General features: G+C 38.8%; 1 protein-coding gene and 1 pseudogene across 1 annotated transcript; both read right to left on the reverse strand.

Moving 5' to 3' along the window:
* Positions 1-3,620: 3,620 nt before the first annotated feature.
* On the reverse strand, positions 3,621-8,818 carry LOC115665397 (probable LRR receptor-like serine/threonine-protein kinase At4g29180; annotated as a pseudogene).
* Positions 8,819-11,643: 2,825 nt separating this feature from the next.
* Positions 11,644-14,568, reverse strand: LOC115683983 (uncharacterized). The gene is made up of 4 exons (XM_030608656.2): positions 14,219-14,568; positions 12,847-12,936; positions 12,637-12,726; positions 11,644-12,162 (listed from the first exon to the last, which is right to left on the reverse strand). The coding sequence occupies exons 2-4, from the start codon at positions 12,928-12,930 to the stop codon at positions 11,992-11,994; spliced, it is 345 nt and encodes a 114-aa protein (XP_030464516.1). The 5' UTR covers positions 12,931-12,936; positions 14,219-14,568; the 3' UTR covers positions 11,644-11,991.
* Positions 14,569-15,737: the final 1,169 nt, after the last annotated feature.

The following is a 15,737-nucleotide window of genomic DNA, read 5'->3' on the forward strand; positions in this document are numbered from 1 at the left end:
TCTCTGGCAGAGGGAAGCCGGCAAGGGCAGCCTTGCCCAACGCCGGTGAGGGCAGCCCTCGCCTGAGTCGGGCGACGGCCGCCCTCGCTCGACACCGGATCTGGCGAGGGTCGCCCTCGCCTGAGCGGGCGAGGGCAGCCTCGCCCGATGCCGGCGAGGGTCGCCCTCGCCAGATCCGGCGTCGGACGAGGACGTCCCTCACCGGATTTGGCGAGAGCCGCCCTCACCCGACTCAGGCGAGGGCTGCCCTCGCTTGATCTAGCGAGGGCGACCCTCGCCGACGTTGGGCAACCCTCGCCGACGTCGGGCGAGGCTGCCCTTGCCCGCCCAGGCGAGGTTGCCCCTCGCCCGACATCGGCGAGGGTCGCCCTTGCCGGATCAGGCGAAGGCAGCCCTCGCCGGCTTCCCTCCGCCATGGCAGGCGGAGGGACGAGAGAGAAGAAAAAAAAAGGAAAAAAAATAGAAAAAGGAAAAATATGAAAATGCCTATGGGCCAAAATATTGTGAGGTAAATGTGTCACAAGTGATATAGTTTGGGGTTTTTCGTGTTACAAAAAAAAGTTCAGAGTAAATTTATCACAAGTGACATAGTTTGAGATTTTTGGTGGTATTTTCCCAAATATTAATCATGTATTTTATGTCAAATGAACATTACCACCAAACTTCAAAGATATATATGTACCATCAACATGTATCTGATAGACACTAGTTAAGACTGCTAAAATTAGTAAAAACACATACCGACATATTTGAAAAATTGAAAAACAACGTACTTCAAATGATAAGTAGGCATCGAGTTCTATTATACTAGAAGTTATCCACACTTTCCGCCGTTTGTTGTACATTTTTATAATAAAAAGTTTAATAGACATTCGAGCATAATAAAGTATTGTGTTGACATGTTAATAATATGATATTCTAATGTTGACATAACATTTATTATTTTGAGAAACTTATATAAGGAAATAGTCAAATGATGTTTTGACCTGCTATATTTCATTTATTCTTTCAATGTCTAAAGCAGTCGTAATTTATGAATTTTAATTTAGTAAATGTATTTGTTTACTATAAAATATATAATGTTGACATTAAGGTAGGAAACTTCTTTGATACAAAAGCGACACAATTAAAAAGAAAAAATGAAGAGAGAGGAACAAAGAGGCAAGAGTGATAAATAGGTAGCAAAATGATTGGAGAGTGCAAGAAAAGCATTCATTCTATGAAAAATGATCAATTACTTAAAAATTGAAATTCTTATTATGTCTCAGTACACTTAGTTTATGTATTTTAACTTATTAAACATACTTGCATAGTATGTGAATATTATGTTAACATTAAGTTAGGAAACTTCTCTAAAACAAAAAAAGGCATGATTAGAGTAAAGAAATAACGAAAAGAGAGGAAGGGTGAGGGACAAGAGTAATAAATAGGTAGCAAAATGAGTTGAGAGTGCAAGAAAAGTACTCCTTCCAATAAGAATGATCAATCCCTTACAAACTGGAATCTTTTGCATCAACCTTAAAGGAGACTCTTAGAAAGATATCGTTATCATACATTTATTCGCAAAAGTGACCACTTATTGTTGTAAAATTTGAATGGCTTCGAATCAAGAGAGCAATCAAGTCCGACTTTGAGGCGTGATATCACTTTCCTTAAGGATTTATTTGCCCCACAATTGTTGCTAATGGTCACCGGCAAAAATCCTCCAGGATACAACAAAGTCTCAAAATGAGAACACTAGATAGCATTAATTCTAGTATTTCTCCAGGACCTCTCTAGGAAACAATTGAAAATGATGGCTGTAGTTTTTTCGAAAGAAGACTTGAAAAATTGATTCATCTTTCCTTCTTGCCAAAAACTGACATATATAGAAATCGGTCTTCATAGGCAACTCTTCACGAAATGTTGCAAAGCTAACAAAGATATTCCTTCGGAAGAAGTTGCAAACTGAACAAATGCAACCCTTCGGAAAAGGTTGAAAACTGAACAAGTATAATCTCCAAAAGTTGTCTTGAAAAGACACATGTAAAATTCGGAATAAAATAAAATAAAAAATATATATAAATAAAATTCCGAATTTTCATAATTTCGAAAATTATTTAATAAACAAAAAACAACCTTTCAACTAATAAAGATTAAGGAGATAACCTTACGAAATAAAATAAAAAAAAATAAAGGGATTAGAGCTAAATAAAGTGCTAAGTGTGCGCCTAATAATCGCGCCAAAATCGCGCACCCGCACGCGGGTATTGTGTGGACTAGCACACACCCCATTGTCTTCACTCTAAGGAGTAAGAAGACACTCACAGTTATAAAATGGCCCACTTACCCAAAACTTTCCTATGTGGGACAAAGGAAAAAGCATTGTTTTGTTTGTTTTACAAACAAACATCCAACACTTGTTGTGTGTATGCGAAATTGACATTTATAAGATTGTGTAAAGTCATCTTATTATAAAATATTTGAATTGTTAATGTAAGTTTGTTTATAAGATAGAAAACATTTAAATTTGAAATTTGAAATACGCGGGAGATAAAGTAAATTGTTAATTTATAAATCTGTCTATCTATCGAAAATACTTAATAAAATTTTGGAGAAGAAAAAAACAATTGCGATCCGTTTAAGTTATGAGGTTCTCCTTATTCATATAATTGTATAGATATAGATTATACTTGTGATCGATAATTGAAAGAAGCTAAACATTACTAAAACCAGTAGCTGGCGAACCCCATGCTATGGAATTATTCTTTTTTTGAATTTAGAAATAATACAAGTACAAATTACCCTGACTCACTTTATTAGATTAGTATGTGACTAAATAGGAAAAATATTAGAATCATATATGCCCAGTAGTACAATGGAATATAATTACATTTGTTGACATGACAATCTACAAATAATAAGTGAATTTACCTTACCAAAAAAAAAAAATAAGTGAATTTCCTCATATTACAGAAATTTCAATTTTATAATGTTTTTAGTAAAGTTCTGAAATAAAGTTTTATCTATCAATGTTGCTTAATAATTGTTCCTCAACCACATCATCTGATGGTGAGTTTTATTATAAAAAAAAAACTATTTGCAACTCAAAAAAGCTACATGACCTTACATTTATTTGATATCAATAACTTATGTGAAAAAATGGAATATCTTTTATAACACTAATGTCATTTATAAATTGCGATGTTATTGTCAAAACTAATTTCAAATTTTTACTATAGTATATCATTTATATTATTTTAATGATTTTTTATTTTTATAGCGAGGCTAAAATTTTTTACTATAGTATATGATTCATATTAGTTTAATTTCTTAATTATTTTAAGTGCTGTTTTTTTTTTGTAATTTGTTGATTTTTCATGGCCGTTTTTGTCTTTTTCAATTTTGTCTTGTGTGCATGTTATTTATCCTAATTTAGAGGCCCTTTTGGTCCTCTTCACACTTTTGATTTGTTAACAATTTGGTTGGCCTTATTTTATTGGTTAAATTTGATACTCGCGCCTTCAATAGTTTGCAAAATGGTAATATCGCTAAAAAAATTGATTTTTTTCCCTTTAATATGATTACTATACATTTGTATTTCAAAAATTAATTGATCACCTAACATCATACTCCAAGCTTCATCCGATGTTGAACCGCCGATTGAGATGCAAGAACCAGATCCCAATCGATAGATGTCATCATTAAGAGTTCTTAGTTCCAATGCCGAAATGAAGGGCACTCCATTGCCAGTGTTCACAAGACACTCTTGTATATCATCTGCTTGGGACACATACATTATCTCTTCATAGAAATAATCCGAAGAATACACCGTGAGCCAATAATTAACATCAATGTATAGGTCAAATGTAGGACTCTGATTCTTCCCATCATAGTTCCCATACCAAAATGATGCCCTAATCAAATAGGTGTTGTTCTTGCCTCAATCAGGTCTTAAACTGTAATAATTCCTCTTTCCGTTGGGAAAACTCTTTACATTCTTTGACAATTGTAGATTATTTTTGTATATGACCTTCGTGGATATTTGCATATTCTTTCCAGCGTCTATGAACCCTTCATCCATTTCGTATGCTATGTTGTAAGACTCTTTGGTGTATGCATTAGTTGCCCCACAATCGATGCTGATAAAACCTTGTAAATTTAGAGAAAAAGACAAACTCAATGAAATGGAACCGCAATTTTCTGCCGGATCATTGGAACAAGTTCACTAAGGTACCGACAATTTGACGCTAGATCAAATGAGAATGATATCCATTTTCTTTCATTATAAGGTCGTAACTAATGGATGGCTATGGACAAAAGAATGGCCAACATTTCCTGACGTCATGGATGGGGACAATAATATGGTACGAAGCACGAACCCCGATTTACAGGAAAATATCACTCTGTGTTTGGGAGAAAGGGGAGTAGAAAATAGGGGTGGAGGATGTCCACAAGTCAAATTATTTATAATACGGAAATTAGGATCCGTTTATTTTGCGAAAAATAAATGAGTTGAAAAATATTTTCTAGCAAATGATCGCTTGTATCATTTGAAATAATTAGTCAATAAATAATATTTTTATTATCAATAATAATTTATGTATGAATATTTTCGTGGACAATGAAAAAAAATTTCGTTTCTTTATTTTTGTAAGCGACATAAATGATCATTTTTTGGAAAAAAATTTCCACATTATTACTTTTCTGCAAAACAAACGAAACTTAGGGTGCATTTGTTTCGGGAAAAGTGTTTTCCGGGAATCCGTTTTCCGGACTTTCACTTGTTTGGTTCACCGACAATGATTAGTCAACCGAAAACACTTTCCGGTCAAGGAAAACATTTATGTATAAAATTAGGAAAGTGAATTTCCTAATCTAAGAAGGTGAAAACACTTTCCAGAATTGCTTCCATTTACTTTTTTAATATTTTATTCTTTCCTTTCTTTTCTTTTCTTTCTTTTTTACTTTTTCTTTTTTATTTTTAAAAATAAAAATATTTAAAAATTTGAATTTTTTTTTTTGCCTGAGATAAAATCATGGGATTGAAATCATTTTCCAAATGAGATCCAAACACCAGAAAATATTTTCAATTACATATCACCAAACAAGAAAAAACTAACTATTTCCCTGGAAAATAAATTTCCGGAAAACATTTTCCAAAAACGTTACATTTTCCGTAAAATAAACACACCCTTAAACTGTTCTCAATTTCTCAATCAAATTTTCTTTTCCCTCCATTTTCTCTCCTTTTTTCCAAGCAAAGCATGCTAACATAACGGACCATTTACAGCTTTAGTAACTACTCGTGCCAAAAGTCCATAATGTATGCACGCTTTTCTAAATTTTTTCGGACTGCGAATCCTGGGTTTGATATTTGATATATCGAATGAGTCGATACCATTTTGCCAGCATTCAATCTTGTAACGTTCTTATCACACATAAAACACATTTTCACAATATTTTCAAGCAATGACAGGCACAAAACTTTACTCTGAGATAGACCTGTTAAACGGGTGGGTCGGGTCGGGTTGGGTTTGGGTCGGGTCATAAATGGTCCGATCCAAATTGACTCATTAACCCGTTTATGACCCATTTATTCATAGTATAAATATCTCGACCCATACCCGATCCGACCCGACCCATACCCAAACCATACCCGACCCGACCCATATTGCTAAAACATTTTTATATTTAACCTAATCTAGGAATACTTATTTCTTATGATTTTTTTTAAAATTATACTGCTAAAACATTTTATGCAATACAAAGCTAGTGAAATTTTTTTATAATTTTTTTTAAAATTGAGGTTCTGTTTGTTTTGCGAAAAATGCGACATTTCTAGAAAATATTTTCCATAGAGTCATTATCCAAGAAAATAAAAAAAAATTAATATTTTTTATTTTTTAAATCGAATTTTTAATTCTTTTTCTTTTTCTTTTTTCTTTTTCCTTTATTTTTGGCCGATCGCCGACCGCCGTGGCCGGCGACCGACCACAGGCGAGGACGAGCTCGCCGGAGGCCGGCGAAGCTCGTTCTCGCCGATCTGGCGAGGCCGAGGCCTCGCCGGCCTCAAGCGAGGCTCCAGCCTCGCCGATCTGGCGAGACTCAAGCTCGCCGGCCTCAGGCGAGCTCGACCTCGCCGGATCTGGCGAGGTGGAGCCTCGCCCGAGGCCGGCGAAGCTCGAGCTCGCCAGCCTCGGGCGAGGTCGAGATCGCCTGAGGCCGGGAAGCTCGAGCTTCGCCGGCCTCGGGCGAGGCTCCACCTCGCCAGATCCGGCGAGCTCGAGTCTCGCTAGATCGGCGAGGCTGGAGCCTCACCGGGATCGGGCGAGCCTCGAGGTCGCCGGAATCGAGCGAGCTCGAGGCTCACCAGATCGGCGAGGCTCGAGCCTCGCCCGAGGCCGGCGAGCTCGAGCTTCGCCCGCCTCCGGCGAGGTCGTCCCGCCCCGATGGCCGGTCGCCGTGGCCGACCACCGACCGAAATAAAAAAAAAAAGAAAAAGAAAGAAGAGAAAAGAAAAAAGAAAAAATAAAAGAAAAAGAGAAAAAATAAAAATAATTAAATTTCGATTTTTTTTAAACATTTTTGTAAAGAGGGAGAGAGTATGTGGATGGGTCTAGTAGGTGGGTTGGACATGGGTTCCAAACTCAACCCATTTAGACCCATTTATCTTTAAACTTTAAAATTTAAAACCCATTTAAGGTTAGCTCTTTAAAATTAAAGTGACCCATATATGACCCATTTTGAATGGGTTTAAGACCCATTTTGACACCTCTACTCTGAGATAACTTAGCGTCCCATGAAAACTTAGAAACTTTGCTCAATGCGGACACGAGAGAGAGAGAGAGAGAGAGAAGTGTGAGGAAGATATGCATGCACGCCTTATATTCATATCACGAGCTCTCGACACAACGATTTGAACTTCATCTTAATGGCTATTGGCCAGTATATTTCATTGGTAGTGATTATTTTGTTTCTTGATATACAACTCTCCCCTGTACTGCGCTCTTCAAGTGTGCTTGGCAGTACATTGTTATAGGATGGACTCGGATTTAGGCGATTATTATCGAAAGTTCTTGGTCCATTGAATATACTATGAGCATAGGGAGTAACAACCGACCCCATGTGGTGCTTGTTCGCGCATGCATTACTCCGATCTTCAATTCTTCACTTTATAGTTGACCGAGTCGTTGCTAGTGGCTACAATACAAGAAGACCAAGACTTGCAGTTAAGTCTTCGTCAGCAAATGCATCAAAGTAAAATCGGATTATGCGCTATTCTTTTTACAATACACAGTGAAATTAACTGTTTTTTTTTTCCGCTGGAGGAATCCACCGCGAAAAACCATCCGGTAAATTATGAGAAGGAGGAGTGATTAATACAAGGAGGATGTGTTGTGGCTCACATTTTCAGCATTTGGCATGACCAGAAATAATTGATTCGCAGACGATGTTTCCATGTTGGACATTTGTATCTCCGAAGTTCTCTTGCTACATTTGAATCATCTACAACGACCACCGAATGAACCACCGCTATCAACAAACCTTACCATGGTTCGAACCGGCCACCTTCACTTGCCATGCACCATCACCAAAGGATAATTTTGTTATATGCACTAGCCAATTTCATTCATAAAAAAAAAAGCTTCACGTGAGGAAATTTATTTGGTTATGCATGGGCAACTCGAGAAACGAGAAGTCATACGTAGCTTTCAATGAAAATGAAATATCAAAAGAAATCTATTAGAAATGTTAAAAAGTATCTTACATCGGTGACTTGCGGGCAAATTCATCCCAACTTAATAATTAAATGCGAATAAGCATAACTATCTAGTTTAATGTGCTGTGGAAAAATTGACATGGTAGTCAAATCTCTATCCTTGTTAATGGAAATTGTCTGAATTACTGGATTTATTTATCCTCTATACTTAGATTGGTCCCCTTCAACAATATTTCTTTATTTTCCCCGCTTGCCATGTTGCTGTTTTTTTTTTTTTTGGTCGGATTGCCACGTTGCTGACCCGGAGCCAATGCTGTGGAAACATTGAGATTCGGAGGGGGACGCAAAGATGGTTGCCCCGCAATCGGTGCTTACCAAACCTTGAGATTCGAAAGGGGAATTAGAATAATATATAATAAGCAGCAATAGTCGATGGGATCCTGATTTTTTTATTTTATACAAAAAGAACAGTTCAATGTGTTTACCACGTGCTTGTTTTTTGGTGTGTGTGCGTGTGTTCTTCTTGTGACTTAGAAACACATTAACAAAATGAGGAAAACATCTGTGTTCTTATCACCAGCCAAAACAAAAGTCCCACGTAAAACAAATAAGAAGTCCCTCGACCTCGAGATGTGGACACCTCAACACATTTGTATCTTGAACGGCCCGTATCTTTTTTATTCCCTTTTTCTGCTCTCTTTTCTTCTGATTTGCCCTTCCTCAAAGGACAATTAATGTGACCTTCAAAGTTACGCATAGATTATTGATATCTTGAAAGTAAAAAATCACGACTCTTCTACTTAGTTAACGTTAATAAACCCCACATTGTTGACCAGCGATTGCAGCCGCCAGTAAAATACATCAGTAATTTATCGGCAAATTGATTAAGTTTGGTAACTGTAACGAGCATTGCTGTTTCTCTGGGTCCAAAAGAGAGAAAGTTTCTTGCCAATTTATATGTATGATTGAAGAAATCAGATGTAGCCCATGTTTAGATCCGTCAAATGGTTGGATCGGATCGGGTAGAAAATGACCGACCCAAATTAACCCATTTAACTCGTTTTGACCCATTTACATGCGATACAAATTTAATAACTCGTACTCAATCTTACCCATATTGCTAAAGCACTTCCATATTCAATCCAATATAGAAAAACTCATACTCAAACTGAGGTTGGAGCGCGGAGTGAGCGAGCGCGAGATCGAGTGAGGGCGAGAGTGAGAGTCAATTGAGAGTCATAGAAGTGGATTAAATCTAACTAAGTTGTGAATCCATTTAATACTCATATTATTTTAGGTTTTACCATTCTAAACCCATTTATAACTTATTTACTAAATATAACTAACCTATACAATAACTCGGCCCATCAAATATGGGTTAAGAATTAGATTTATCACCCATTTTGACAGATCTAGTTAATTTGAGCTCTATACTAGTACCAAAGATCTGTAGAGCTGGGAATGGGAGAAGTCCACATTGGACATACGTTTTAATAAAAGTTAGCTATTCGGTTAAATTTGGTCTAGTTGCATATAAATGACAGCTTTAGACCTGGGCTATCTCTTGTTGGAGGTTTTACAACAATTAGCATTGATTCCACAAACTTTTTATATGCAATAGTCCCACATTATCGGAATCAAAACTAAGTTGCTCATTTACCCAAGATATCGTTAACTCAAGTCTTTGAGTGAAATTGAGTCCAATTAATTAGGTGAAACGAGTAATTATTTTAAAATTTTAAGGAATGACGTACTTTGGAGTGCATTTGAATGTTTGTACGCTCGCATTATTATTTCCAAATGGTCCCTGATATGAGTGGTTCATTTGGTATCTATTCCTTGCACCAAGTACTCATAAATTGTATCATATGGGATTCTAACAAAAAGTAAAGAGAAGAGAGAATTTAATTTCTACTTCATATATACACAATTATACATGTCTTTCTACGCATTCTACATATTTCCTATTCATGAGCATAACCAATCATTGTCAAATTTTCCTATGTTTGAAGTTAAACCAGCAGAAAAAAGAAGAGAAAAACCCTAGATAATGTATGCAGACACGGTACCCCATTGATAATGTACTTCCTCGTGGAGAAGGCTACTCATGATCACAATGCACAACTTTTTGTGACCGAACATTCTTTCGAAGTTAATCTTGTCTTGGTCTTGAGCTTGGTTTAGTTCATCTTCACATGAAGTAGATAGGGAGGATTGTCTCCCTCGTAAATGCCTAATAAACTAATGTAAGAATTGTCTAGCAAAGGCTCTGTGGTACGGCCATTTCATTGTAAGTAATCTAAATCTGACAAGGTAGGAAAGGGTGCATACCTAGTACCTGATGACATTAAATTCAAATTAGGCTAAGAAATTACTGCATCCCCCCGTACAAAGCTCTGAGGTTCCACAGCAACCCCCTCCCGTGACTCATCGTTTTCTGGTTCATCATTTAATTTCATAAAATCACCATATTTTGAATAATGTACTTCTACACATAAGGTTGCATTATTTCTACGTTCCCTTACTTGGCTGGACTCCGAAACATCTCCACAATATGGTAAATTATCAGAGACCAAAAAATAACTATTCTTGAGGATTTGAATCCATATTCTCCATGATTTTTTCATCTGTGGCATAATGTATACCAAAATATGCCTCAGCACTTCGTAAATCCTAACACTGATCTTTTTGTCCAGGGCGTGTCCAATCCACCAGGATGTCATAAGGCCCTCTAATTCCATTGACAGAAGATTTTGCACTTGTGGTGATAAGATTTTTTCCACGCGTCCAATCCACCAGTAGCTAAAAATTAATGGAACAAGTACTAAGAAGGGTGAGCATGGTTTCAAGTTCTACCCTGAAATCTGAGAACCTGACCAGGGAGAACTTGTAAGTTTCAAGTTTCAAGGTATGCAAGGTAGGTTCCGGGTTCAAAAAATTTGAGAACCTGTTTCGACGGGTAAGTTTTCGGTTCTGGGTAGATGGAACCTGGAACTAGGACCCCGAAACCTAAACAAGTTTTTTGTGTTTTTTCTTGGTCTATGTCTTTGCGTGATCCTGTAGTGTTTCATGACGTTAAATAGTATCATTTCATGACTTGTTAATGTTTCATATTCTTCATGTGTCTAAATATAAATTGTGGTCAGTAGATCATAGCAGCAAATGGTGGTCATTAAAGGTGATGATTCATTACAATTGTTCAATTAATAATATATGTGCAACCTGGATAGACCTCGGAACCGACCTGGAACCTATGATAGGGTAGGTTTCAGATTTTACAAAATGAGGAACGTATTCTCATGGGTAGGTTCCAGGTGGAACCTGTATGGAACATGAAACCACTCACCCCTAGTATTGATTCACGTAATGACTTTTCATTTTAATTGTATTTATTTGAACCATAATGCCAGAAAAACTAGTTTTTTGTATTCTCTTTGGTGAATGACAAGCTTGTTCAGTATTATTGCGTTCATTTTCGTTTTGTTTAACTAAAAATGAAATTAAAAAAAAAAAAAAAAAACCTATTAGACCCTGTAACTTGTAACAGGATAAATTTTAGGTTCTAGGTTTCGATAGGTAGATTCCAGGTTCCAAAAAATGAGGAACATATATCCGAAGGTAGGCTCCAAGTTCCAAGTAAAACCAGTAAGGAATTTAGAACCGCTTATCCCCAGTACTAAGTACATCAGAGTGCTTTTGCCATACATTCGAGACCAAAAAAGAAGGAAAAAACATCATTTAAAGAAATTCAAATTGCACTGGACATCATCAATGTGCCACCAACAAAACCATGACAAGTTTTTTACTAAAATGAAGGGCACTGACTCGTGGCTACTGTCCAGTAATAATTGATGAGCATGCAAGAATATTCTGACACTTGGAGCACCAACTCAGTGCCCAAAAGATGGCCAAGAGTGCTCATACGTTCCATGCTTAAGCAATTCTTAAGGAAATCCCCTTTGCCATTCAATGTCCACACAATGTTCTAACAGCTTTACGAGGCCATACTGATATTCATTTGCAAATGATTTCAGTATGGAAAACTGCAAATACAAGTACTTTCTAAACCAAGCTTTAGAAAAGCAATATTGTCTTCTCAAAAGAGCAAATAAGAAAGATGAAATAATCGAGTTGAAAGATGACTAATTGAGCTGTAGTTGTGATGTCGCATCTATGTGACGAAAATGAACTCAAAGGTGACGGTCTTGAGAACATTTCTTTTCTTCAGACTGCGCATACTTCATGACCAGCAGCTTGGATCAGGTCAAGTTGGCCTTGACTGACTCTCTTCATTTGTTGAAACGCAAAGATGGGTGTGATTTTTTTAACGTAGGTGTGCCTTTGCTGGCTGCAATGGGGACCGTTCCTTCAGGGCACTCTCCATATTTCCACCAAGCTTGAACGAACTTGCCTTCGGATACTAATGCCTCATATGACTTCTGGCTTGACTTCGGTTTTATCTGTAAAGTATCGAAGATGAAAGTTTCAACTTCCATTATATCATCAGAGAAAAGAGCCACCTAACTGCCTCATCTTCCAAAGAAACTGGAACTACTTTTTGCTTAGGATGGCTATATGTTGGCCTGGGCCTCCTAAAAGCATCTCATGTTGTCGTCCACATATGTATGTTTAAATTGAGTTAATCTTCTCTTGGTCTTGAGCTTGGTTTAGTCTAAGAGCCACGATGGTGGTGATGGATTCGGCTTCTGCTAGCCCAACTAAGTGCTAATAAACAGGAAAATCACCGAAAACCATCAAAATTGGTTTGTATCCCAGAAAAATTTGACTTCTCTTGCAATGCCTACATGCTGGCCTTCAATAGGATGTTCTCTCATATGGTTGAATGGTTAAACCGCATTTAGGTTGCCCATAAGGTTCGGTCTCCATAATATTTCAATGTCATTTGTCCCAAATTAAACTGAATTCAGCAATACCCGGAGGATGTGATTCTTCAGAAGTGGATGATCATAGGAGGGTTGCCTGAGGATGTCGACGCAATGGATCGTTTCACCTGTATCGGGACACTGTAGTATAACATTGCAATTCAATTTCAACATTTCACATCGAGTAGACTATTATGCAAACTAAGCTGGTAGAATCTCATGGAAATAACCGAAACAGTAACAGATAGGTCTAAGAATGACCTCTATGGTTTTCACTGTGCCTTTAGGCTTAGCTAAAGGCGTCTTCTCTTCCTGCGCAAGCTTGTTTCTGGGCATATCCATCATGACTCCCTGCAGAAATAGCTCAACACATAAAGTCTTAGCATGATTTGAATTTGCCATTGCAAAACGGTAATAATGAAATTAAGATAAAAGAAATTCTTCGGCCTATATTTGTATAGTGCTTCATTCAACAATCCTACCCTGATTCAATCATCACCAATCTTCACTGGTTATATTGCCAAATTATGTCAATATAACATACTGGTTATATTGACATAATGATGCCTTCTATCACCAGTCTTTTATCCCAGATTTGTAAACATATCAGTCCCTTGAATTCCTTCCTCATCAAACAATGTTTAAGGATGAAGATTAAGGAATGCAAAGAATTATTAATGGGCTAGATCTTATTCCCAATTTAGAGGAATATTACCAGGGATTCTCGAGAAAGAATTAAGGGAACAATAAAGGACAACCCTCGTATCCAATTATTTTCCTTGTATATGTCATTTCCTTTCTCTAGCGCAATTATGGATTCTAGAGGAAGTCCATTACTCACCGTGATTCTAATCAAATTACCCAACCCGCTAATTCTAGAAAATGATTTCTTCAAAAGATCTTGTCCGTGGTTTACCAAAAATCAACTACAGCAAATGTCACTCGTGCAATGCCACACAGAACAAAATAAGCCGGGCCGGTCCCACCCGCGAGCCAAGCCCGGCCCGGCTCGCGGCTTCCGTCACTGCATCGCAGCAGCTTCGCTGCAACGGAGATGGCCGCGGCAAGGCATGTCGTTCGCCTCCGTCCGGCTGAGGCTGCGTTACCTCAGCCGAGCTGGGCCAAGTGCCCGGCGATGCCCTATCAACGGCCACGTCGAGCATACCCTTTCTCGGCCGTTTGTAGAAAAAGTGGCAAAGGGGGTAAAAACGCCGTGGAACGAACAAAACGATCGACACCCGAGAGCACATCACACACGACAAGGACGCCACACAGAGCAAAACAACACGAGGGCAACACAGCTTCGGCCAAAACGTGGAAACTACAACCGGATCTCATTCAGGCATTTCGACGAACAGTTTAAGCGCGCTACAAAAACGAAAGATTTCTCGCTCAATCGAGACTCAAACCGGACCGTGACTCTCGACACACGAATTCAGGATCCCGGCAACGAGACACGGGGCACGACAACAGCGGCGGTCGCGGTGGCACCTCCTACCCGGCTCGGCCGCGGCGAATGAGTCGATGGATCGGACCACGTCCGGTCACCTCGCGCCCCCCTCCGAGCTAGGATCCTCGGGAAATCGACACAACCCGTTGAAGAAAAATAAAAAAAACACAGACCAAGACCTACCGTGAGAAAACGAGGCGTGTCGGCGAGGGTTGACGGCTGAGGTGGAGGCGCGGCGGCGCCGGAAACTCCCCCTTTCCCTCTCTGTTCTTGCTAACGCTCTCCGTCTCTCTCTGTTCCGATCTCCCCTCTAACTCCCCCGTGGCCGTGTCTCTCTCGGCCACTCTTTATCCCCGGGCCAACAGCTGCCTGCCTCTCCGACCTTCCGCGGACCGTCAGCCTCATCGACGCCCGCCCTCCTGCTGTGGCGTCTGTCCTGCTTCCCCTGTTTCTGGCTGTCCTCTGTTGGTTCTGCCAGAACCGTGAAAGCGTGAGGGAGTGAGGGAGGAAACGGGCCGGGCTAATGTCTATATGTTATGCAAGTTAGTGAGAATCATTTTTGTTTAAGGGTTAAGAATTAACCTTTAATTTTTTTTATGTAATTAAACGTTAAATAAATAGCCAAAATTTACGCGAAATCGTGTAAGTTGGTCAGAATTTCTTTACCAACTTTACAGGAAAAGAAATATCCGAAGTAGTGTCCTGGAAGGGCACTCCACGCGAAATGGCAGAGAGTTGTTCTCTTTGTCTTTGACTCTCGCACGGGACTGAAGAGAGATTTGCTTCAGCTGAAAAAGAGGTCTCCACTATCTTTGCATTAAATGAAAGATGATCCCACAAGCTTCTCTTTCTTGGTTTTACATTGAAACTCTCCATCGCAAGAAGGATTGACCTAAGAAAAAGTTGTGGGCTTGTTTCGTCTTCTTTCGTTAACATCTTTTGCTTCTTTCCTTTGCTATTTTCTTTGGTTGTAAAGGAAAGAATAATGAAGCTCCCGTGTGCGCGTTAATTGAAGGAGCTGAACGTCCATGGACAAGATCTGTGAAGACGGCAACCCATCCCTTAATCGGGCGCATGCTTGACTTTCTCTTGTCTTGAAGTTGCTCCCTTGCTTCTATAAAAGCAAGAGACGGTGGGAAACGGGAGAGAGAGAGAGAGCGCAAGAGAAAAAGAGAGGTGAGAGCTCCGAGAGATTTGCGCGTAAAGAGAGTCCATCAAGTTGAGTTATTAAAAACTGTGGGTATTGTGTATATACTGGGGCTAGGAAACACTCGATTATGTGAGTAATTAGAACTCTGTAATTTTCTGATTTATTAGTGGATTATTTGTTGACTGTCCCCGTGGACGTAGGTTCCGACATTCGGACCGAACCATGTAAAATTTATTGTCCTTTTATTGTTCCTCGTTTTATTTCTCTGTCGATTTCTATAGCTCCCGACTTAATTATAAAGTTACGATCCGCTTTCGTTGCGTCGCCGATTACAACACATCCCCTTGTACAAAGTTTCTGAGGTTCCATAGCAACCCGCGCCCGTGACTCATCATTTTCTAGTTCATCATTTGATTCCATAGAATCATCACATTTTGAAGAATGTACTTCTACACGTAAGGTTGCATCATCTCTATGTTCCCTTACTTGGCTAGACTCCGAAACATTTCCACAATAAGGAAAATTATCATAGACCAAAAATAACTATTCTTG

Source organism: Syzygium oleosum, unplaced genomic scaffold, assembly GCF_021117445.2.
Source record: "Syzygium oleosum isolate NSW1041296 unplaced genomic scaffold, Sole_v2.1 Sole_v2.20, whole genome shotgun sequence".
Lineage (NCBI taxonomy): Eukaryota > Viridiplantae > Streptophyta > Magnoliopsida > Myrtales > Myrtaceae > Syzygium > Syzygium oleosum.